This window comes from Hemicordylus capensis, chromosome 11 (assembly GCF_027244095.1).
Source record: "Hemicordylus capensis ecotype Gifberg chromosome 11, rHemCap1.1.pri, whole genome shotgun sequence".
NCBI classification, from domain to species: Eukaryota; Metazoa; Chordata; class Lepidosauria; order Squamata; family Cordylidae; genus Hemicordylus; species Hemicordylus capensis.
The window spans coordinates 13,847,699-13,872,419 of NC_069667.1; the positions used below are offsets into that span (position 1 = coordinate 13,847,699).

The 24,721-nt window shown below is 48.7% G+C and overlaps 1 protein-coding gene across 2 annotated transcripts in view; it reads left to right on the plus strand.

Annotated features, from left to right (window-relative positions):
• The first annotated feature begins 7,623 nt into the window (after positions 1-7,623).
• Positions 7,624-24,721, plus strand: part of MPP1 (MAGUK p55 scaffold protein 1) — a 39,967-nt gene continuing 22,869 nt past the window's right edge. Inside the window, exons 1-3 of one of the 2 annotated variants that reach the window (XM_053273380.1) lie at positions 7,624-8,058; positions 23,118-23,261; positions 23,775-23,853. In XM_053273380.1, the coding sequence (XP_053129355.1) occupies positions 7,957-8,058; positions 23,118-23,261; positions 23,775-23,853 (325 nt within the window). In that variant the 5' untranslated portion in view covers positions 7,624-7,956. The remainder of the gene's footprint in view (positions 8,059-23,117; positions 23,262-23,774; positions 23,854-24,721) is intronic. The other variant, XM_053273381.1, reaches the window with a different exon arrangement.

Here is a 24,721-nt window from a genome sequence, read left to right on the forward strand (position 1 = left end):
AAAGGACCAGGCCTAGTTCGGTTTGAACTCGGAACAGCCACCTTTTTTTTAGGCCAGTCTGGTTCGACGTCAAACCTGATCAGTTCAAATTGAACGCAGTTCAATTCAAACTGGTTCTGTAGTTGCTTTACCATGGAGCTATATCCCCCCCTAGGGATCCTATATCCCCCGCAAGGGATCTTACAGCACTCACATTAGTCACCCATCCAAATGCAAACCGAGGCAGACCCTGCTTAGCACAACAGACAATTCATGCTTGCTACCCCTTGACCAGTTCTCTTGAAAAAGTGCCTCTCTGCCCAGTTAGCAATTAGTAGTTGAGCTCCTTTTACAGAAGCAATTTAAACAGGGCTGCTTTTGAGCCAATGGAAATTAGATACCAATGTGTGGATTCTGCAAGAGCAGAACTCGTGTGCATATTCACATGAGTGTGTGTGTGTGTGTGTGTGTGTGTGTGTGTGTGTGTAGCCCATTTTTGTTTTTAAATGGACTTTATGAAGGTGAAATCCAAAGCACTTTGCCAGAGAGTGTGCACCCACATTCCAGTACAGAGATTTGGGAGATCAAAGCCAAACAGCGCTTTAAAGCAGGCCTGTCCCAGAAGGACAAATTCTGCTCTGTGCCTCTGAGTGTTTAATGGGCTGTGAAGTGGCTGACGCTGCCTGACAAATGGGATATTAGCAGCATGACCTGCTAGATAGCACAGGGATGCGGCAGAATGAAACTGTGCAGTAGCAACAACTTCCATTAGATTCAAAGGTGGGGGTGGGAATCCCTTGAAATCAGTACTGGAATTACGGGGAGGGGGAGGAAGGTTACCCTTAACAAAATCGACACCCTCTTACGCTCTGAATCCTTATTTTAGCCAAATAATGGCCCACATAGGCTTTAAAAGCAGTAGCTGTCACAAAGGGAAAGGGGGTATAGGCCTCTGTAATTTGAGCACTCCTTCTTCTTCTTCCTGCACTGCTCATGCGTGAGTCTAGGACTAAATGCAAGACTAAAATTGGTATTCTTTGCTTGCTGCCCTGCTGATGCCCCAATAAATCTGCTGCCTGAGGTGGCAGCCTCACCTTGCCTCATGAAAGGATGGCTCTTTGCTGCTCCCCAGTTTAGTGAGAGCAGGGATTAAACTGTCTTCAGGGGAGGTTCCTTGGATGCTTATCGGAGGTTCTCAAGGAGATGTTCAAGAATATGAGAGGCTTATCTTTGTATCGTAATGGGAGGACATGTCTCCCTGAAAGACAGTTAGCCTGCACTTACTGATCTTCCCCTGAAACATGCATCTGAAAGGTTCCCAGGCATTGCTTGAAGACAATGATGATACAGCCTTGATGAAGCTAAGCTAGTCTGGGTCTGGGCAGTGTCCAGATGGGAGATCATCTGTCGCTTTCCCAGGCAGCCGGCTTCTCCACGGGTTTTCTGCGAGGCTTTACTGTGTTGCAGGGACTTTGGGGTAAATTTGGCCTATATGTGAACACATACCTCCATTCCGGAGGAGATGTGAACTAAAGCCGGGCATGGCTTGAGTGAAAAACTTTCTGGGCAGGAATACCATCTTGCAGCAATGCCATCTTAAATTCTGTGGGGAAAAGGTGGGATGGAATTAAATAAATACAATAACAATGGATTGTTGGGTGTATTCTTAGCCTACATGAGTGAGGTCTAATAGGCCTCTGATTAGTACACCATGGCCTGGAATCCTCTACAATAACTTTAGCAGACATGTTGATCTGGAAAGGGCTCCCTGAAGAAAGAAAGTTCGACAAATCCCTTAATTTCTGCTTTGGATGATGTAGCCCAGGGCTTCTCAAACTTGTATCTCCAGATCTTGGACTACAGCTCCCATTATCTTGTGGATAAAGATGATGGGAATTGTAGTCTAACAACATCCGAGGCCTTGGAGAAGCTCCAATGTTGCCTGTCATAGTTGGCACATCTTCTCATCTGTTTCTTTCACCTTCTTCCTTGCTCCAAATGTGCTTATACTTTTCAGATTTTTTTCTGGCTTTGAAGACAAGAGGATTCCCAACCCAAGGTGGAGAGGTGTGTGTGTGAAGGGGGAATTCAGACAAAGAACCAGGCCAATCAAAAGTCCGGTGGCCCAGAAAAACCATGGTTCTGACGTGGCAAGGAATTATGCATCTGCAGATGTTGTGTCTGGCAGTTTCAACAGCCCGCTTCCAGGGTGGGGCTGAGGGTTTTCCCCGCCCCCTCATTTCCCTCAATAGGCTTAATTGGCGAGCAGTTCTGAAAAGATTTCCAAGGCACCTTCTGTCCATGCAGGAGAAGGCAAAACAAGTGGAGAAAGAAGAACCAAGCCACGAAGTTCGCCGTGAATATTTCAAAGAGCAACCACGTAAATGATGTTTAACATATTTATATACCACCCACTACCGAAGTCTCTGGATGGTTTACAGCAATAAATGAAGCTTTTTAACACACACACACACACACACCCCCCTACCTATCAAGTTTCTAGCTCTCCACCATCACCAGCTTAGACTATAGGCTGGCCAAAATAGAAACATGGAACGCCCAGAATTCCACAAGTAAACATGATCTGTTTAGCTTTTTCCTGTTCAGTAGCTCCGTCTCCTCGGGCAAACTGGTCTGCCAGGAACAACAGAGAACATGCCCAGATCTTGCGATGCTCCATCCGCTTGATCTCCCAATGAAAATTATTGACCTTTGTGGCATCCTGTCTTCACTGCTTAGGTGTCCTCCTTGTTCCCTCTGCAGGCATCCGCAGGTCCTGGCTGTCGGACTACCTGGATGACCTTTGGTCTCATGTTTATAACTCCTTCCCCAGGGGGGCGTTGTATGCGTTCCCTGTTGCCTTGGGGATTCTGCTCCTTCTCTGCTGTGCCACGTAAGTGCATGCATAACCCTTGGGCAGTGCAGTGGTAGTGCTGGGATGTGGTGATGTGATGTTTCCCTCTGCCAACTGAGCAAAGAGGCGCCTTTTTAAAGTGGTGGTTCTCTTTACTGAGCAGGGAGAGAGCAACTGGGCCTATCTTCCCCCAGCACAGTAACCTTCCAGTGGCTGTTGCTGGTGTCTATCTTCTGTTTCTTTTTAGATTGCGAGCCCTTTGGGGACAGGGGGCCATCTTTATATATTTTTATTTCCCTACGTAACCTTTTCAACTTTTGAAATCTTCTTCATTGTCCACAAGAGGTTTGCTTTATCTCCCAATATTTGGAGTAGGGTTTTTATTTATTTATTTTTAAGTTACACAGAGCTCTTTAGCAGGTCAAATGAGAAGGCAGCTGGAAAACACCCTTCCTGCTACTATTTTTTTCTTTTTCTTTTTTGCTTCAAGAGGCCTTGTTTCCTTCCTCGTTTGATATGTAGTCACTTGGCTGTCCCAGCTTGACCCTCCTCAATTAGACTTTGTGCAATCAGTCAGATGTCTTTCCAAGACGGCCAGAGCTGCCTCTTTGGCGGCCAGTTTTAAAACAGCACATCTTCAGACTGAGGGGGGATGAGGACATAGGAAAAGAGGAAGCTGCCATATACTGAGTCAGGACGTTGGTCCATCTAGCTCAGAACTGTCTACACTGCCTGGCAGCAGTTCTCCATGGTTTCAGGCAGTAGTTTCCCCCAGCCCTACCTGGAGATGCTGCCAGGGATTGAACTTGCACCCTTTGATCTTCCACTGCGTTATGGCCCCATCCCCTAAGGGGAATATCTGACAGTGCTCACATGAAGCCATTAGAACATAAGAACAGCCCAGCTGGATCAGTTCCAAGGCCCATCTAGTCCAGCACCCTATTTCACACAGTGGCCCACCAGAGGCATCTGGGAAGTCCACAGGCAAGAGCGGAGGGCATGCCCTCTCTCCTGCTGTTGCTTCCCTGCAACTGGTATTTAGAGGTATCCTGCCCCTGAGGCTGGAGGTGGCCTACAACCCTCAGACTAGTAGCCATTTATAGACCTGCCCTCCATGAATTTATCTAAACCCCTCTCAAAGCCATCAAGGCTGCTGGCAGTCACCACATCCTGGGGCAGGGAATTCCACAAGCGTTGTGTGGGGAAAAAGAACCCATCCAAATGGAAACCAGGGTATACCCTGCTTAGCAAATGGGACAATTTGTGCTTGCTAACACAGTACCGGCTCTCCCACAGAGTAGTCGGTCTATCTGAACATTTTACCCACAGAGACTTGTATGGTAGCAAGACAATGCATCTCTGGGGACAAAGAGGGCTGGTGGGTTTGAAATACATTCTGATCATCACAGCAACCTGCTACCTCCCATGCAAGCAGCTAGAGAAGGCATTCCTTCTCCAAGAGCACAGCAACACCAATTAGCTCATATTTTGCTCTCAGCGCTGAAGAGACACCGCTGGGCAGGGGAACCAGTTCTGCTGATGTTCAGCAGAAAGGGAAAGGGTTGCTCCATGCTGTTTCGCATGCAGGCTTTCATCATTCTGAGTTTCCCCATGTTTGTTAGGCAGTTGGTTGGTTTCGAGATAATCCATTGGCAGCACCAAAAACCGGACATCCTTCTGTCAGTGCAGCGCAGGGCTGGCTATGACAAAGCCAGCCCACTAAGCAAAACTGTCTGCTGCCCCACAGCACAACTGCCAAGTTGCAGTCAAAAAAGACATGGACAAGACATCTGTGGCAACAAAACTTGCTGTCCAGGAAACCTAGTTGCTGACCAGCAGGGATGCAGCCTTTATGTTGCAGGAGGACTGCATCTTCCCAATCCCAGAACTCACAGCTTAATCTTCTGACGCTGGGGAAATGCAACCCCCACCCTTGCAAAAAAAAAATGCCTAGTGTTCCCACTGCTACTCTCAGTGATATGTGGAATGTTTTATTGTTAGTGTTGTTGCTACTGTTGCGTTTGTTATGATTGTTATTATTACTAATATTCTTCTAAATCTTTTCATGCCACTTTCAACAAAAGTTCTCCAAGAAGTTTACGTATTGATTTGGCATATGTGTATACCTCCCAAAAACTCATGTCTTTGGGGGGTTTACAACAAAAAACACAGATTAAAAACAAAGTTACACCATTAAAATGGGGGAGCTCTTATTTCAGCAGGGAGTGCATTCCAAAGCCTCCAGGTGGCAATGGAGGAGGCCTGTCCCTCAGTACCCACCAAAGGAGCTACTCTCAGTTCGTGGCAGCTGCAGACGGACCTCCCGAGCTGATCTCAATAAGCGGTGGGCGGGGGAGTGGGGCTCACAGTGGAGAAGGCATTTGCTTCAATACCCCAGGTCTAAGCTGTTTAGGGTTTTATAGGTCATAACCCGCACTTTGTATTTGGCCTGGAAACACATTTGTCGCCAGCATCATTCTTTTAATATCGGTGTAATATCATGGTCTCTTGGAGATGGCCCGGAGACCAACCTGGCTGCCGCGTTTTGCATCACTTGGGCAGTTTCCAGGCAGTAGCCCCACATAGAGCACATTACAGTAATCAAGTCCGGCGGTTACTAGTCTATGCACTACTGTTCTGAGGTCATTTACATAGAAAATAATAGTAATAATAATAATAATATAATTAATATATTTTTAAAAAATGGCTCATAATGATGGCCCCCAAAGGGCTCATAATCTAAAAAAAAACCCCATAAGGTAGACACCGCAACAGCCACTGGAGGGATGCTGTGCTGGGGCTGGATAGGGCCAGTTGCTTCCTGCCTGATAAATACAAGGGAGTCCCCACTTTGAAAGGTGCCTCTTTGCTCAGGGGTGTAGCCATCGGATATGACTTTGACCGCTCTTGTGATGAATAACACAGTCCTCCAAGGCTCATGCCATACACACAAATTATTTATTTGATTTCCTTCTTTGGAAAAGAAAAATATTGTATATCACTGACTCCTGGGTCTTTAACAGCACGTGACAGGCAGCAATGTGTGCAACTTTTGTCACCTCCTCCTTCCGTTTTCCAGAATCCTTATGGACTGAGGAGACCAGAGGAACTCCCTCATACTCTCAATACCTTGTGACCACCCTGTCCGACACAGGAGGCTCAGCCCAAGTGAATCTCCAAGGGACACAATTTGGATAGTCATATTGCCTTTCTGGTCATTCAGAGCAGAGGAGCTAAGCTATACCCCCCCACAACAACAACCCTTTGTTATTCCCCTTGAATAAATGTTGTTGCTTAACTCTGAGCAAAGCCGTAGATTGCAGTTGCCAGGTTGGTCTTAAAGAATAATAGATAAATGTACAGATCTGATCCTGGTTATCTGTCCTAGCTAAATGCTGTCTAACTGCAGTTTGACCAGATAAGAACATAAGGCATTAGGGGTGTGCAATTCAGATTTTCAGTGTTTCAATTCGGATCCGAATCGAAACACCCCCGATTCATTTTGGATCCAAATCTGGCCCTTCCGAATCACCCCCGATGCGATTCAGATCTGAATTAATCTGAATCTGAATCAATTCGGATTAAAAAATGGGCCCTGGGACCAAAAGAGTGGGGTGGGGTGGTAGTGCCTAATGGGTGGAGGCTACCACCCCAATTTCAGAGTGATTGGGCAAAGGGCTGATTTTTGGTGAATTGTTGAACTTTACGCATCTTTAAAGTTTCCCCCCATTAGGTATAATGGAGGGTGTATCACTTCACGTCAGGGGGGAAGGGGTGGCCTAGAGCAGTGTGGGGTTGGTGGTAGTGCAAGGTAGGGGCAAGGAAGCTACCTGAATTTTTTCAAAGGATTTGGGCAGAGGGTTGATTTTGGGTGAATTGTTGAAGTTTACGCATCTTTAAGGTTTTTCCTCATAAGGTATAATGGAGCTTTCAGCAGCCCCATAAGTGCACTTGGGGGGTGCTGGGGGGGCCCAGAGCGAGTGGTGATGTAGTGCACATAGGGTGCCATACACCCCCATGGGTTTCTAACCCATGGGGTACAGGGTTCTGTTGTTTCTGAGGTGTTCTGAGTGTAGATTCTATGATAGCAAATGAGAGTGGATTCATGGTGTCTCATTGAAAACCTCATTTGCTGTCATAGAATCCACACTCAGGACACCTCAGAGTGTAGTGTGTGTGTTTGTATCAGCGAGGGGCCCATTTTAAAATTTTGTCTCTGAGCCCACTCCAGCCATATTTACGCCTCTGGCCCTGCTGTACTTGTGCTCAACTTAACGAACATGTGAATCGGTACCTGTGTACAGAGCTGTACCTGTGTATACTGTACACGTTGAACATAACGTGGGAATTGTACGTGTGCTCAGAGGGCTGTCACATCACTGGCATGGGCACAGTTTCTTTTCTGAACACTAGATTACCATACAGTGAGTATGGTAATCTTTTCTGAACACTAGATTACCATACACGTGTATGATAAGCTAATGTTTAGAAAAGAAGCTCTGTGCATCACTGGGTGAACTAGCACCCCAAAGCCCACTCCATTTCAGTGGAGGCAACTTCGACTCGCACGCCCCACTGCCCCGCAATGAAACGACGAACAACCTGCTGCACGTGTGAATGCAGCCCTGCGGATCCGTTGCGAGTTGCAGCGTGCAGAGCAGACGAGGATATTGTTTTTGCTAAGGAGTCGCAAAAGCCTCCTTGGGGATGGGGACCGAAGGGATTATTTCTTTGCCTCAAAGACGCGGGCCGGGCCGGTAGCATAGCGCAAAGCATCGCCCTGTGTTTCCCCGTCAGGGGCGAGCGAGCGGGAGAGGCAGGTGGTGATACGTGGCTCGCAGAGGCGGGCCTCCGGCGCGCGTTTGCCAGCCTGGAAGGCTGCAGCGGGTCGGGCGGAAAATCCACCCGGATAAGCCCCTCCTGGCGGGCGGGCCCAGGCCGGCAGCTCTCCTCCCTCCTCCGTCTTCTCCGGCGCCGGGTGACTCTGCAGCCCTTTTTCTTCGGGGCGCCCCGGCCGGCCGCAGCAGCGCGCAGGCTGAAAAAGACCGAGCGCCTTCACCAGCCCCCTGAAGACCGCCCCTGCTGCGAGAGCCGGCGCAAGCAGGCAGCTGCGTGCCGGCACCATGACGCTGAAATCCGGCCGAAGTGACAGCGTGAGCAGCATGCGGACGGCGCTCTCGGATCTCTATCTGGAGCACCTGCTGCAGAACAAGCCCAAGGCCGAGGTGATGAGGGGCGGCCGTGGCGGGGATCGGGGCCGGGGGCCGGCTCGCTCCTCCGGGCCCCGGCAACTGAGCGCGCTAGAGCGGGGGAGGTGGGCTCCAGCAGGCCCCTGTCCGCCCCGTCACATTCACGGTGAGGAGCCGGCTGGGGTAGTAGTCGGATCCTGCCGCTGCTTTTTTGCCCCGTAAATGGTTGCGAAGGTGTTGCCTGCAGACACAATTACTCCGTTTGAATGGCTTTGAACAGCAAACAGTGCCCCCAGCACGGATGTTCGCGTGTTTTCGCACGTGACAGTAAACACGCGTCTGAACCTTTCCCTGCTGCTGTTTGGGCACTCTTCGTGCGGTCTAGATAGGACCTTCCGTCAGCCACCGTAGGCGTTAGGTTATGACCTTACGTGTGGGAAGAGCAAAACAGAGCGCTTTAAGCTGCACTTGTGAAAATAACTCTTTTGCAGTGCTGGTGAATGGTGATGCGGCAAGTTTGCCTGGAGGGCCCAAGTAAAGATGGACTCTGTCACTCTGTTGTGGTTGCAGCAACCGGGAATGATTTTTTGCAGCATGCCCAGTGGTGGTTGTGGAGAGCATAGCTCGGTGGACCGCTTCTTGCCAGGGGTGGGGTTTGGGGGTCAGCAATTGAAATGAGTTGCCCTCAGGTGCCTCTTCCAATAGAGATGGAAAGCATCCCATACCCAAGAGCATCCCCCTCTTATCTGCACTGGGGCTTTTCTTCTGGATTTTCTATCCCAGCTACAGCTCATTACAGGAACATAAAATGTTGCTGTCTACTGAGTCGGACCACTGGCACAGTATTGTCTACTACTCTGGCAGCATCCCTCCAGGGCATCATGTGAGAATTTCCCTTCTTACCTGGAGATGCCAGGGATTGAAGCTGGGACCTTCTGCATGCAAGGGCTGGTGGCACTTGATCAGAAGCTAATCTTCTGGAGGTCTCCCCCACCCCACCCCAGTAGCTCTTTGGGAAGCAAAGAGAGTTGCATACTCAAAAGCCAGGGAGCACCAGACTTGGGGTGCGAGGTGGGCTATGGTGGCCTGTCTTTGCTAATTTTCTCTTCCCCCCCCCCGCAATTTTTTAACATACAAATATTCAAATAACTGAATGTTGCTTGCATTTCAGACAGATGGGAGCCAGATAAGCTGGCCCCCTACTTTTTTTTTTTGAGTCCTCTCTCAACGTATAAGCTGACTCTGAGCCTGTGTCTCTGCCACCTCAGGCTTTTGGACCCAGCCCCCTATTAGAACAGTTTCCCTGAAATGTGAAAGTGAAGTCGTGCAAAATGGCACATTCATGCAGCTGTTTAGGTGGAGTCAGCCCGGCAAACCTCTTCTTACCCGTGTGGTGTAGTGGTTAGAGCAGTGGTGCCCAACCGGGGTTCTTCCAGATGTTGCTGAACTACAACTCCCACCAACCACAATATATTATAGCTGGGGGTGCTGGGAGTTGTAGTTCAGCAACATCTGGGAACCACGGGGTTAGAGTGTTGGACTAGGAGCGGAGAGACCCAAGTTCAGATCCCCATTCAGCCATGAAACTCACTGGGTGACTTTGGGTCAGTCATGTCTCTCTCAGCCTAACCTGCCTTACCGGGTTGTTGTGAAGATAAATATAACCGTGCACCACAACCATATAAACATAAACATAACCTCTGGGCTCCTTGGAAGGAGAGCAGGATAGGAATGTAAAATAAACAAATAAAATAAATACCAGGAGAGATGGGAAGGAGATATTTTAATGGAGGCGGCTCCAAATAGCCTTTGAACAGGTTGCCCTCGGATTTGCCCTCTGCACGCTGAAGATGAAAGACAGAAGTGTGAGAACACACTCGTGGGGCACTCGTGCAAAAGTGTGGGCACTGGAAATGCATTTTGGGCTGGGGCGTTCCGTCGCATCTGTGTGCTGTGGTTCCAGTTTTCCTTGTTTTCTTTAGTAAAATAGAGACGTCATACTAAATGGACGGTTGGTAGAAACGTGGTGCATTTCTTCTTGTTTTCCCATCCCTGGGGTTGTTATGACAATTAACTTCTGCTTCGAGGACGGCTAGAAACGGCGAGGGCTGAGCCTGGGAAGTGAGGGGGTGGGGTGGGGTGGGGCTGGTGAGTGCTCTCTGCTCTGCTGGCCTGAGCTCTTCCTGTCTGCTTTGTTCCAGATTGGTGATCATGGGGGGGGGGGGCATGAAGGCAATGCTAGTTGGGGTCACAGCAGTGTTTCTTCTAGTGGGGCATTTAGTGGGGCTGGGGGACTGCAGTCCTTTCCCGGAGAGGAAACTGCTCTTGTTGTTTTCCTGCAAAGTTGCAGCTGGCCAGAACTGGAAGTGGCGGCTGCTGCTGCTGATTCAGCTGCCAAGCGCTCTGGCTGAATCATCGTACGAGGTTAAGATTTAGGCTCAAGGACTGAGTCGTGGTGCTGCACCCCAACTCAGAAAGGGGTCGCTTCGTAGACTCTACACGCTAGTCCAGCAGGTTAAGGTGGTCTGTACGCTTGAGCAACTCGGCAGCTTCACCTGGGCCGCAGAATTGCTAGCTGGCTTGAAGCCGGCCACTCCTGGGTAATCCAACTGGTCTGCCTTACAGGGATGTTGTAAGGATTCCTGCGGCCACGTATGCAAAGTGGTTTGAATGCTTGAAGTGTGTTTTAGGAATACTAAGGGTTGCTGTATTATTATAATTATTATTATAATTATTTATTATTATTATTTTAATTTTTCATTAATTATTTACTAAGACAGAGGCTTTAAATTATGTTTGGGGTGGAGAGCCGGTCCTGGGGTAGCAAGCATGAATTGTCCCTGTTGCTGGTTTGTCTTGGTCTGCATTTGGATGGTTGACTCCATCTGAGTGCTGTAAGATGTTTCACTTAGGCCAGGCCTGTTCAACTCCCCCCGCCCCGCCCCGCCCCATTTGGACTACAACTCCCCTAATTCCCAGCCACAGTGGCCAATAGCCAGGGATTATGGGAGTTGTAGGCCAGCATCTGCAGGAGGGCTGAAGTTGAGCAGCCTTGCCTAGGGGATGGGGCTGTAGCTCATTGGTAGAGCATCTGCTTTTCATGCAGGAGGTCCCAGGTTCAGTCCTTGACATCTCCAGGCAGGGGCGTAGCCATTCACCCCTCTCTTTGGCAGCCTCTCGGAGTGAGGGAGATAATGAAGACAATAGGGAGGTGGGAGAGCTGGGGGACCCTCAGTTGCTGGGGGCTCTGGGTTCTGCTCCATAATAGCTACACCCCTGGCTGTCTCCAGGTAGGGCTGGGAAAGACTCCTGGCTGAAACCTCAGAGAGCCATCACCAGTCAGGGATGACAATACTGAGCTAGATGGACCAATGGTCTGACTCGGTATAAGGTAGTCTCCTCTTCTCTGGCTGCTAAAGGCAGCAGCATTGCAAGGTCATTTTGCTCTTCTCTCTGGGTGATAGGGAGCTTCAGGCCCCTGCAGATTCTCAAGAGGTGGGGTTTCCTTCTCTTGGGTGCCATCTTTGAAAGTACGACCCTGTGTCCTCTTGGCTTGGCACACACATTCCAGCAGCTCAAGGAGGCCCTCCGTCCCCAGACAGGTCTCCTTGGGGCACCTGGGATGTAGGGCAATCCTATTGGATCAGGGCAGCACCAGGTGTTGTTGACTACAACTCCCATCATCCTCAGCCACAGTGGCCAGCAATCATAGATGCTGGGAGTTGTAATCCATTATCTGCAACAGGGCCGAAGTGGTACTGCCCTGTTTCCGATAGCTCAGGGACTTTCAATCCCCAGATGTTGTTAGACAACAACTCTCATCACCCTCAGCAAAAAAAGCCATTGTGTCTGGAGGTGATGGGAGGTGTAGTCAAACATCTGGAGACCAGGGTTGGGAATCCCTGAGAGAGCTCATGGATGTGCTGCCAGTATATGGCCAAAGAGGTAGATGCTGATGTTTTTTCAAGAAAATACAGGTATTGTTCAGGCCTCTGTACTTTTTCTCCCCAGCGCAATAAACAGAAATGTGTGGGGATAAATTTTATATTGGGACAGTGGTACACAGGGAAGAGGTTAAATCAGAGGTGCACCTAGGTAATCTTGGAGCCTGGACCTAAAGGCCTTTGGAGCCTCCCCCCGCCCCCTGCAGTGCAAGTTAAGCATCATTTTTTAACATGTAGGTTCTTGGGGGCACAAACCAGAACAGGCTAAGCAGGATTTGGGGGCCCCCAGGGGGCATGGACTTTGGCCCCGAACTTAGTCTAAGGGTAAGTCTAAGGGTAAGAGCGCCACTGTGTTAAATACCCCCTCTCCTTCTGCTTCTGTTCAATTTCCCTCTGTCCTTATGACTGTTTTCGGGTTAATTACAGAGGGAGAGATCCATATGGAGATCTTCTGCAAACTGTGCAGTTTGTCTCTGATTGTGTTTAGCATTCATAGCTTATACTTTGGCTTTTGGGAGAATCTGTGGTCTGTTTCGGGCAACTGGTCTCCGTCCAACCTCCTTGGTCCTTGAGCTAAAGATACCCATCTTCTTTGATCTTTCATCGTGTGGCTTGGCATCGCGTGGATGCGTTGCTGTCTTTCTCGCTCTCCTCTGATGCCCTTCCAACTTGTCAGCACCTAGCTTGAGCCGTAGCACGCCGGACTGAGCAAAGTACTGCAAGTGAGATCTAATCGCTGCTGGAGAAGCCTGCTTGTTCCTGGAATCTCGGACGTGATGCTCCTATTAATCCACTGTCACTGTAAGACCGTTCTGCATTCAGCAGACTCTCCATGAAGGATGCGTTGGAACGGCGGCTTGTGCCATGGTTAGCTGCTTGCTGTGTGGCAATACCAAATGGCGAAGCGGTGGTCTCCAGGCCTGTGCCAAGGCAAATTTAACATAGGCTCAGCAATGCCAGATTTCCGTTTGCTGCAGAGATCTAGTAAAATTTGCTTTGCTTCTGCTTGCTACAGACAATTCTCTCTCTCTCTCTCTCTCTCTCTCTCTTTCTCTCTCTCTCTCTCTCAATCTCTCTCTTAAGGCTGCAGAGCTCTGGCCCTTCATTTGTTGTTGGGCTACATCTCCCATCCTCCCCAGCCATGGTGGCCAGTAGTCAGGGCTGATGGGAGTTGTAGTTCAGCATCTGCAGGAGGGCTGAAGTTGTGCAGCCCTGCTCTACGCCGTTCAGTTGCAGTGGCCGTCCTGCTTTGTTAAATAACCATTCCTCACATCCTAGAATTCCTCACTGGAAGGAACCTTGAAGGACTCCTAGTCCAACCCCCTACTCAGTGCAGGAAACCACGGCATACAGCCTCTGCTGTTCATTGGCTCGCCTGTGGTGATCAGGCAGGAAAGATTGTGTGTGTTTTTTTCTTATTTCTTTCAGTGGCTAGAATGGGGTCTGTGGGCTAGCAGGCAGGCTAGCAAGGAGGTTTGTGGCTTAGCAGCACCAACTGAAAGCCAGTGTGGCAGTTAGAGTAGGAGGAGGGTAGGAGGAGGAGACTCAGGTTCAAACCAGGGCGGAGCCACCATTGCACGGGGGGGGGGGGTAGGGTTTTTTTTTCAAACTAATAGGTTTCCTGCTAGCTGAGCAAGAGGCTCCTTTTTAAAGTGGTGGTTCTCTTTATTGAGCAGGGGGAGAGCAACTGGCCCTATCCGGCCCCAGCACAGCATCCCTCCAGTGGCTGTCGCTGATGTCTATCTTCTGTTTCTTTTTTAGATTGTTAGCCCTTTGGGGGCAGGGAGCCATTTTAATTTCTCTCTCTCTCTCTCTCTCTCTCTCTCTCTCTCTCTCTCTCTCTCTCTCTCTCTGTGTAAACTGCTTTAGGAACTTTTGTTGAAAAGTGATATATAAATATTTGCCATGTCATATTCGTGTTCAAAGAACCTGGGCCGCCACACCCAGGGACCGTGCCCGGCACCTCAGCCATGCTCCTGCATCTGACGTCAGACACGAAGGGTCAGGTTTGCAAACGGGGCTTCACCCCGTTTGCAAGTAGATTAGAGCCAGCACCGCATTTGCAGCCGTGATGGGGAGCGCCTTTCCCTGCGCGCCTTTCGATAGGGCTCTGTTTTTGAAAAGCTTCACCCAACGGCTGGGTTCCTTCCCAGCCTGGCCAGGAACGCGTCTCCCTGCCTTTACAAGCACGAAAAGGTGCTTCCCTGCTGCCACTGCAAATGCAACGCTAGCTCTGTTCTGCTTGCAAACGAGGCGTGCGGCCCTGTTTGCACGCCCGGCCAGGCCCCCTCACGGCTGACATCAGACGCAGGAACGTGGCTCAGGGGCTATGGGCTGGCAGCAGCTGAGCCCGGGCTGGTGGCGGCATCGCTACCCTCCTGGTTCAAATTCCCACTCAGCCATGCAGCCCATGGGGTAATTCTGGGGCCGTCACTCCCTATCCCCTTAACCTACCTAACAGGATTGTGAGGATGAAATGTGTCTGGAGGGGAACTCTGCATATTGCTCCGCGCTCCTTGGAGGAAGAGTGGGAGAGAAATGTCAATACAGATAACTTTGAATTTGTAGCAGATTTCAGCTGCATGCTTGATCACATCTCCATCTCGCCTGTCTTCAGCGGACCTCAAGATGGTACCTATCAAGTCCCCTCTTAGACAGGGAATGGGGCCCTAGTTCAGTGGAAGAGGGTCTGCTTTGCCTGCAGAAGGCCGTCCCGGGTTCCGTCCCTGGCAGGATTTCCTTTTCCAGGCCTGGGAAAGACTCCTGCCTGGAACTTTGGAGAGCTGCTGCTGAAGCCAGAGCCGCCAACTTCAGCAATCATAACAGGTATGGGCCAAGCTAGAGAGGACAGTTTCACGCCCACCCCGCTGACCTCCTCTCCATGGTTTGTTGGAAAAGCTGGTAAGCATATTGAGGATGCAGCATGAGCTTTGGCCAAAAGGTGGCTTTTAGGCAAAAATAATGTCCTTGTTAATGTTTGAGCCTGTTGAATGTTCTGCTTTTGCCAGGAGGGGGAAGCCAAGACGTCCATCCAAAGCCATTCTCTTAGCCTGTTGCTGTTCAGCAAACTCCCAAACTGGTCTTGTAGTAGTGATGCTTGTCCCCTTTGCTAAGCAGGATCTGCTCTGGTTTGCTTTTGGATTGGTGACTTGATTTAGCACTGTCTGATGTAAGATATTCCCTTTGAGGGTATTCTGCTCAGTGGTGGAGCATCTGCCTGCTTGTATGCAGAAGGTCCCAGGTTCACTCCCTGGCAGCATCTCCAGGTAGGGCTGGGAGAAACTCTCTCCTGGAACCTTGGAGAGCTGCTGCCAGTCAGTGTAGGGTAGACAATACTGAGCAAGATGGACCAAGGGCCTGACTCAGTATAATGCAGCTTCCTATGTTGCTAATTGTAAGTGTGTGTGTGCAATCTGGATTGGGACCACAGTAGGTGCAAAGGTTTAAAGCTTTGATCACTGACCTGATTTGATCAGGACTCTGAACCACCATTTTAAAAGGCAAATGCCCCAATGACATTGTCTAGTTTGGCCCTATAGCTGGTTCGTTCTATAACTTTGAGTTGATTGATTAAATTCAGATTAATCTGCAAATGAGAAGAAAAAAATAGTTTAAAGTCCTGAATGGCTTAGGCCTGGGTTACCTGAGGGAACGCCTTACTCTACAAGATCCCTACTGCTCACTGAGATCATCAGGAGGGGTCTGTCTTCAATGCCACTGGTTCATCTGGTGGCAACCTCGGATAGGGCCTTGGGAACATAGGAAGCTGCCATATACTGAGTCAGACCATTGGTTCATCTCGCTCAATATTGTCTACCCAGACTAACAGCGGCTTCTCCGAGGTTGCAGGCAGGAGTCTCTCTCTGCCCTATCTTGGAGATGCCACCAGGGAGGGAATTCTGCTGTCACCCCTAGGTTGTGGAACGTTCTCCCTGTGGACATAAGAGGATTGTCTTCGTTGGAGGCCTTCAGAAGAGCCATAAGGACCCATCTTTTTAGCCTGGCTTTTAATGATATTTCATTTTGTTAATCTAGCTTTAATTGTAATTTTAATTTGCTTGTAATTGTTTTTTAAAATTTTAATTGTTTTGTTGTAATTTTAATGTAAACTGCCCTGAGCCGCCTTTGAAAGGGCAGTATATAAAATAAATAAAAAACAAATAAATAAGTTCTGGAAGGAGAAAGATGTCCTTCCTTTATTTTCCACCTGAGATGATGTACTTCTGCATGTGGCAGTAGGCATCCTCGTAGTAGAGGCATTCTCTCCTGTGTGGGGGAGTAAAGAGCCTGCCTCTTCTGGCAGGATGGCTGGCCTCCTCCTACAGTCTTCTGTTTGTTGAAAGCATGTTTTATACTACTTTTCTAAAAATATACTTCTACAAAGCAATTTACAATAAAACAAATGTAAACAAAAAGAAATCAGTTATATGAAAAAAGCAATAAAAACACAGGTGGGAGAATAAAATATGCTAGATCAGGGCTGCACAACTTCAGCCCTCCCACTGATGTTGACTAGTACAACTCCCATTATCCTGAAGTATTGGCCACTGTGTCTGGGGCTGATAGGAATTGTAGTCCAACAACAGTGGGAGGGCTAGAGTTGTACAACCCTGCACTAGATGATGGGAGTTGTAGTTGTTGGACTTCAACGCCCATCATCTAGTGCAGGGTTGTTCAACTCTAGCCCTCCCACTGTCCCCATCTGGGGACTGAGGGTTGAGATTCCCTGGTCTAATCGATAAATAGACTGAACATTTCAGTCCTTGCAGTATGAATTGCACTGAGTTTCTGGGCTACAGCACAAGAAAGCACTGGTTCATAATTGGTTTTCTGAACTCTGTTCTCTCCTTCTCAACTTGCCGGAAACAGAAAGGAAAGGTAACCCAGAATCCAGGAGCAAAATTCAACAGGTCTCTCTTATCTGCACCAGTGCTGGAGTTCTGCGCTTGTCCAGAATTGCAGAGTCCATTGAGCCTGGACAAAGGGTGGCTTGATCACCAGGGAGCTGACATGCTTTACCGCCATGTTTTCTGGGAGACTGTACTGTGAACTCAAAGTTATCCTAAAAACCCAGTCCAAGAATTGGATTTTTTTTACCCCGGATATAAATCGGACTGTACTCTAATGCAGTGTTTCTCAACCACCGGTCCCTGGACCGCTGCTGGTCCCCGAAGGGTTGAGTGCCGGTCCCTGACTGGGAGTCAACCCCCCCCCCCAACTGAAATCAAGGCACTCACTTCCTCAGTTTTGCACATGGCACGGAAGAGGAAGAGTATCACGGAGGCATGGGACCCTTCTTGTGCCTTGCCTCCACTTGCTGCTGAGATCTTCTTACAGCTATCTTATTCCCTATCTTTACAGCTTCAAACTGTATGCGATGCGGGGGCATGGAGGAAAAAGTATGGCAGTGGGCGCCACTTGAAGGGCTGCTGGTTCTTGCATGCTCATTGTTTGCAGCCAAAGATTGGTTGATTGAAACCCAGCTGCCTGTTGTGGTCGAGGCGCCTTGAGAGGGAACGCTGTTTCCCTCTTGCATCAGTGGGGCTTGCTTGTATGTTGTTTTCATTGGCCCCATGTAGCTTTTGAATTTTTCTAATGGCCCAACATCCCCTCTCCATTGAGTAATCACAAGCACCTCCACTGCAGACATACTGGAGACAAATTTGTTCACCCAGGCTTTTAGATTCAGGGGTTCTCAACCTTGGGTACCCAGACGTTGGTGGACTTCTACTCCCATAATCCCCAGCCATAATGGCCAAATGCCATTGTTGTTGGGGGTTATGGGAGTTTAACTGAGGGACCCAAGGTTAAGAACCCCTAATATTCCATGTTTGCAAAAGATTCCAAATTTAATTATTTCAATGCTTATATTATTTTCATTCTAAACTGCCCAGAGATGCAAGTTTTGGGCAGTATAGAAGTCTGATAGATAGATAGACAGACAGACTTGAAACCCCTTTACTAACTGCTGGTCCGGGAAACTGCGCATGAAGAATGTAGCGGTCCTTGAAACTCTGCACGAAGAATTTAGCGGTCCTTGACTCCAAAAAGTTTGAGAAACACTGCTCTAATGCACAGTGAAAAACCCGAATTGTGTGTGAAATGCTCCCGAATAGTTCACAGGGACGTCGGGGTAAATTTGGCAGATATATGAACACCCCCCCTCCATTCCGGAGGAGTTGCAAGCTAAAGGGCTTTAAAAGCCCAGTGTGGGAAACTTCCGGGGACTTACCAAGTGCTGCTTCATGTAAACACATCTGCTGCCTATTGAATCAGTCACTGTCTAGCTCAGTGCTGTCTGCTCCGACTGGGAGCTGCTCTCCGATATTTCAGGCAGGAGCCTTTCCCAGCCCCACCTGGAGATGCTGCCAGGGAGTGAACTTGGGCCTTTCTGCATGCAAAGGAAACACTCTTCCTCCTCTAAGCTTGGACCCCATTCCAGAATCGCATGCTGCAAGCTGGTTCCCCTCTAGCAGAGTCCTTGCTGCTTGTCCCTGAGATGGATAGAAGGACTTCTGTCCTCCCTTTCCCTTGCTTTCTAGGGATGGATCACGATTTGAAGAGCCATTCGCAGCACATCCCCGGCACCTTGAAAAGTGGGGAAAAGCAGGTCCATCCCTGCCCCTCTGCAGCTGCCCTTGCGCGCGATGGCAGCATGCACAGAAGCCATGTGTGTGCACAAGGGCAGCTGGGGAGGGGCGCCACCCAAACAGGAAGTGGCGGTGAGTGGCAGAGGAGCAGGGATGGACCTGCTCTCCTCCCTTGCAAAGGCCCCGGAGATGTGCTGCGAACTGATCTTCTGCTTGCAGTCTGTGCACCTCCCTGTTACCTTCTTGTGAAGCACCATCAAATAATATGTCAGATCTAGCTGTCTCGCTGGGATGCTTGCAACTTCCTGCAGAGGTTTCCTCTGTCCAGACTGAATCTTGGACTGCTCTGGGTGGGGCTCTCTTTCCTTGCAATAAAGGTGCAGACATGGACACGCTCCTGGGCAGGGCTTACCTTGGCTTTGAATCTGGGACCTCTTGCAAATTCACGCCATTCTGGTTCTGGCCCTGACAGCTCCTAACTACCCTTATTAGCTTCAGGAGAAAGCTCTGCCTCCTTCCCTCTGCTGAAAGCAAAGGTTGCTCGGGAGGGGGGGGGCTTGTTATTAGGCCAACCTTTGTACTAGTACCTGGAATGTGCTGTGTTTTGGGGAAATCTTTGCTGAGCCTGGGGATCTGGCATTGAGCTGTGTCACGGGCTACTTCAAGGGAAGGAAGAAGAGATAAGGCACGAGGCCAGGCTGAGTCAGCTCCCCTGACGTGCACTTTGAACTTGGGCCAGGGTGGCTACCAACCTCTTCGCGGGAGAGTATGCAACATGCCTCCTGCAGCTGCCTCCAGAGCAGGGGTGCTTGACTTTGGCCCACCAGCTGTTTTAGGACTACAACTTCCATCATCCCCAGCCACTGTACCCAATAGTCAGGGATGATGGGAGTTGTCATCCAGCCATCTGTACAAGGGCTGAAGTTGTGCAGCCTTCTTCTAGAGGATTCCTCCCCCCCATTCTCCTGCGCATCTTGCTCAAGGCTGTACATTTTCTCTTTTGTGATAAGAAAAACTAGCTTAACCCACGCAGAGCATCTGTGCGCTAGTACTTGATTGACCCCTCGCCCCCTGCCACAGCCTTCCTCACCTCAGAGATCTCTCCACCCTCACCTGGGCCACGCTCCAGCTCCTCCATCCTGTTGCTTCTATCCCCCTCACCCCCCTTGGTCACTCCTCCTCCTCTTTACTCCATCCCCCTCACCCCTCTTGGTCGTGGCTGCAGCATTGTGGCACCTATTGGCCGAGCTGCAGCCTCCTATCCCCAGAGAACTCCTTACCCGAGCACTTATGCTTACCCGAGCACCCCCCCTGCTCCTCCCGACAGGAGCAGCAGCAGCAACAGCGGTTGACCAGGCCCTTCCTCGCTGCCGCTGCCGCCATAGCCCCTCGTTCCATAAACAACTTGTGGAATTCTCTGCCACAAGATGTGGTGACAGCCAACAACCTGGATGGCTTTAAGAAGGGTTTGGATAACTTCATGGAGGAGAACTCCATCAACGGCTACTAGTCGGAGGGCTATAGGCCACCTCCAGCCTCAAAGGCAGGATGCCTCTGAGTAACAGTTGCAGGGGAGTAACAGTTGCAGGGGAGTAACAGCAGGAGAGAGGGCATGCTCTCAGCTCCTGCCTGTAGGCTTCCAGCGGCATCTGGTGGGCCATTGTGTGAAACAGGATGCTGGACTAGATGGGACCCCCTACACACACACACACACACACACACACACACACACACACACACACACTATTTTTAACACATGGGTTCTTGAAGGCACAAACAGCAACTGAACTCACAAGAATGTAATAATGTAAAACAGGAATATTTATGCAAATATGCAGCAGCAGAAACATTTCAACACACAACTTAACATATGCCTATCCCACGTATTTCTTTACCCACTCCCCGCTCTGTCTCTAAAGGATCCAATATTAAAGCAACTGAATTTGCAAGAATGTGAAGATGTAAACAACAAGGTAATCTTGGGCGGGTTGGGGAACTTGGGGTTCCAGAAAAGCAGGCAAGAGGTTGGAGCTGCTTTTCTCTTCTCTTTCAGTACTGCAATAAATGCAACTGAACAAAAGATTGCTTTTATAAAGGAAAAATTATGAAGATACTTCCCACACACCTGCACATACCATATTTTGCATTGGGTTGGTTAGGTTTGTGCAAAAACAGCCAGGTCCAGCCTTGGAGAAGACAGATACAGCATCAACAGTTTATGCTCACTACCACAAGACCAGCTCTCCTCGAATTTGTTTGATTTCTCCCTGTTTTAGGAAGCGATTAATTAAGAAACACATCATTCAGAGAAACAGATACATAAACGTTTTATTGCTTTTGTTTGCTGTCTTGGGGGATTTTGCAGCAGAGGTGAAATTGGCCAGCAGACTATGTTTGATCTAAGATCGTAAATAAACAACTAACAGGCCAGCAGACTATTTTATTTTATTGTTTTCAGTATAGTATAATAGCATTATACTACTCTAATGCAACACTCTTTCTCCAGTTTTTCAGGCGTCTGAAAAATGACTGTGTTGTGTCTGTTTGTGAGGCAGGGTGAGCGGGCAATGAAATCAGTCACCTCAGTTGAACTTCACAGATGTGTTTCAACTTTTGCTGATTAACCCATTTATTATTATTATTTCTTGTTTACACAGTCAGACAGGTGTTATTGACTGGTTTGTTTTATCCAGACATTGAGTCCTTCCCAAGGACCTAGGATGGCTGAATTTTATTGTCAATGTTGTTGCTGTTGTTATAGGTATCGTCGCAGAATATAGGTTGTTCCCAGTAAAGCTGCTTTTTGTAATTGGCTGATGGTGATTTCTGTGGCCCCTATGGTGTTGAGGTGCTCTTCAAGGTCTTTTGGAACTGCACCCAGGGCGCCAATGACCACTGGGATTATTTTGGTCTTTTTCTGCCACAGCCTTTCAATTTCAATTTGATGATGATGATGATGATGATTAATTTAATAATAATAATAATAAGAAGAAGAAGTGGTGTTTCTCCCTCTGCTTTTTGAAGACCCTTAAAACTTCAGTGCAACATTGATGCAGCACCATTTCTGCACTTTTGCTTCAACAGCAGGAAAAAAACACCTCCCAAAATGCAGCAGTAATGTCAGCCTTTTCTGAAATGGATAACCGGAGGAAATTTCTTACTTATGGTCAGCAATGTATTAAGTCTAGGATATTTTAAAAATATTGAGTGGGGGACAGGCATGTCTATAACTCCAATGCAGGGGAAGAGTGAATGGAAGTGTGTGTGTGGGGGTGGGGGGGCAGATTTCTGGAAGTGTAGTGTGCCAGAAGAATCCTGTAGTGTAAAAAAAGAGAGAGAACACCATCCTGGCTTTCTTGGAAGCAGTGACAGAGGGAGGGGTTGCAACTTGCAAAGAGAGAGAGAACACACGTCCAGTCTCGTGTGGAAAGAAAAAAGCAAGAACTGCTGTAAGAGCTGCTTAGGTGCGGATGCCCAAAAAGCTGAGCAGTTCCTGTAGTAAGTAGTTCACTGTAGCTCATAAGAAACCCTAGAACAACTGGTTTGGGGGAGCAAAAGGATGGCAAAGAACATTTTTAGGGTAGTGAAGGTTTTGCTTCACACTAGAGGTAAGGTAACTAATGTTAGTTTGTTTACCTTGTTAATGAAGCTTGCTTGACATTTCTAAACTTATTCAGGAAATGGGCCGTGTTTCTCTTAGACTGTCTTTTTGGATTAGACCAAATCTTCCAGTCTGCTTTCCTGGCTAGTTGGGAACAGGGCTCCCAATCCTATTTATTTTTCTGTGTTAACTGCTTTGAGGACTTTTGTGCTGAAAAGCAGTGTATAAATACTTCTTGTCATAATATTAATCTTCCCCATCTCTGCCCCATCACTTCCAGCTCAGCTTCAAAGATAAGACAGACAGCAAATTGGACACAATATTTTATTTATTTATTTTTACACTTATATTCCGTTCTTCCTCCGAGGAGCTCAGAGTGGTGTACGTGGTTATTTTTCTCCTCACAACAACCCTTTGAGAGCGACATGACTGCCCCAGAGTCACCCAGTGAATTTCATGGTTGAATGGGGATTCAAACTCGAGTCTTCCTAGTCCTAGTCCAACTCTTTAACCACTATGCTGTGCTGGCTTAATTAGATGGCTTAATTATATTGGCCTTGATGTGATCCCTTCCTTGGAGTGGCAGGTTAGATTATGCAAAATAAGTCCAGATATGCAAATTTTCTGCAGTATCCAGCTTGATTTGATGCAGACTTTTGAGTATATTTATGTGTAGCAAGGCGCATGTGCTCTGGCCCCCTTGGTCAATAGAGGCCTTAACATTTTCAGAAATGGCTTTAATGCCTTGTTATCCCCCCACAGAGGGCCCCCCAGCCCTGGGTCCATGCTGTGTTGCTGTCCAGAGTGGGGAACAAATTCTGAGTTGGGAATGGGGAGATGAAATGTGAGTTAAGGCCTTCCATGTGAGCCCTGAAGTTTCTCCCTCGGAGCGTCATCTGGGGACCAGGATATGGCAGGGTCCGCTGCTCCTAAACCGAGGTTTTATTTTTGCCCTCACAGGCTGTTCCATGCCCACAGAACACAGTGATCGAGGATATTTACACCAATGGCTCAGCCACGCTGGGCAACCTGGCCCACGCAAACGGCCGGGAGGTGCAGAAAATAAAGTTCATCCAGTTTGAGAAGGTCTCAGAGGAGCCCATGGTGAGCCAGTGGGAGGAGTACCTTGCGGTTCTTCGTGTTGGGAGAGAGTAGCTCTCTTGCCTTGGGAGCTAGTAGGGCGGGGCAAAAGGACTGGATCAGCCAGATCAGCCCATAGAGGTAGTTTGCCTCAAGCCAGGACTGACATCTGGTCAGCATTTCAGGCTTACTCTCTTGCAGCGTGAAGCCCATTGCTGATGCGGATGTAAGGGATTGACTTCGGGTCAGTGCCAGACCTGCTCCCTTGTAGCCTGAAGCCCACTGTTGATGTAGCTTCCCTCAAGCCAGGATTGACTTCTGGTCAATGCTTTGGGACTATGCTCTTAGAGCCAGGGAAGGAGCTTTGCAGTGGCACCTGAGGAAACTAGCACTCTTTTGCCAGAGTGAAATAAATCGGGAGACTTCTCTCCTGGAAGAGTCTTACGGCTGTCAAGAGATAGGGTCCAGAGACAGTCTGGGAAGTGCCTTTCCAGAGTCACACCAGGCCTTCACATCACAGTCTCCTGTCTGTTCCAGGGCATCACACTGAAGGTGAATGAGAAGCAGAGCTGCACTGTGGCCAGGATCCTCCATGGAGGCATGATTCACAGGCAAGGTAAAGACTAGAAGGTGACCTTAACAACAACATATGAAACATTTTCCAGGAGCAAGCACCAGATATTTAGGCCACAGCTGGGGTTCTCAAACCTGAGTCCCCCACCTGTTGGACAACAACTCCCATGGTTCCCAGCCACAAAGGCCGTAATGATGGGAGTTATAGTTCGACATCATCTGGGAACCCAACTTTGAGAATCCCTGGGCTACAGAACTCCTTCCTTCCTTCCTTCCTTCCTTCCTTCCTTCCTTCCTTCCTTCCTTCCTTCCTTCCTTCCTTCCCTTCATCCTTCCTTTCAAATTAGTGCCTAGTATAATCAGAACTGGAGATTTCTCTCTCCCTGTCTCAGTATCTGCTGAGATGTCAGACCCATGGCAATGTTAACTTTTCTCTTCCCCATTAGAGGGATGGATGGGCATGAGACATTCACATTTGCCCTTAGAACAGAGATATGTTAAGGTTGGGAAAAGAGGCAGGGCTGGTGATGCTGATGCTGATGCAATTCAGTGGCTGACATTCAGACACTTACTTAATTGTACTCCTCAAGAGTTACTCTAAAGGACTACTTCATTTCAGTATGACTGCTCTGCAGTAATCTAGTCTGGATGTCAGCCAGTGAAGATCTGTGCTTTCAGAGATCAAGGAGCCGACAACTTAAGTACAGTTTCAATTGCCCAATTCCGTTCCAGTAGAACTGAGTGCTTTGCCCCAAGCCGGGAGAGTCTGTTTGCTTTGTGAAATAAGCCTTGAGGGCTCATTCTACAAAGCTCATTTTATCACAGAAGTTGTGGTGAAGTTTATTCTTCATGTGGTCATTCTTCTTTTTAAAAAATGAAGTATGAAGCTGCCTTCAACTTGGTCCATCTAG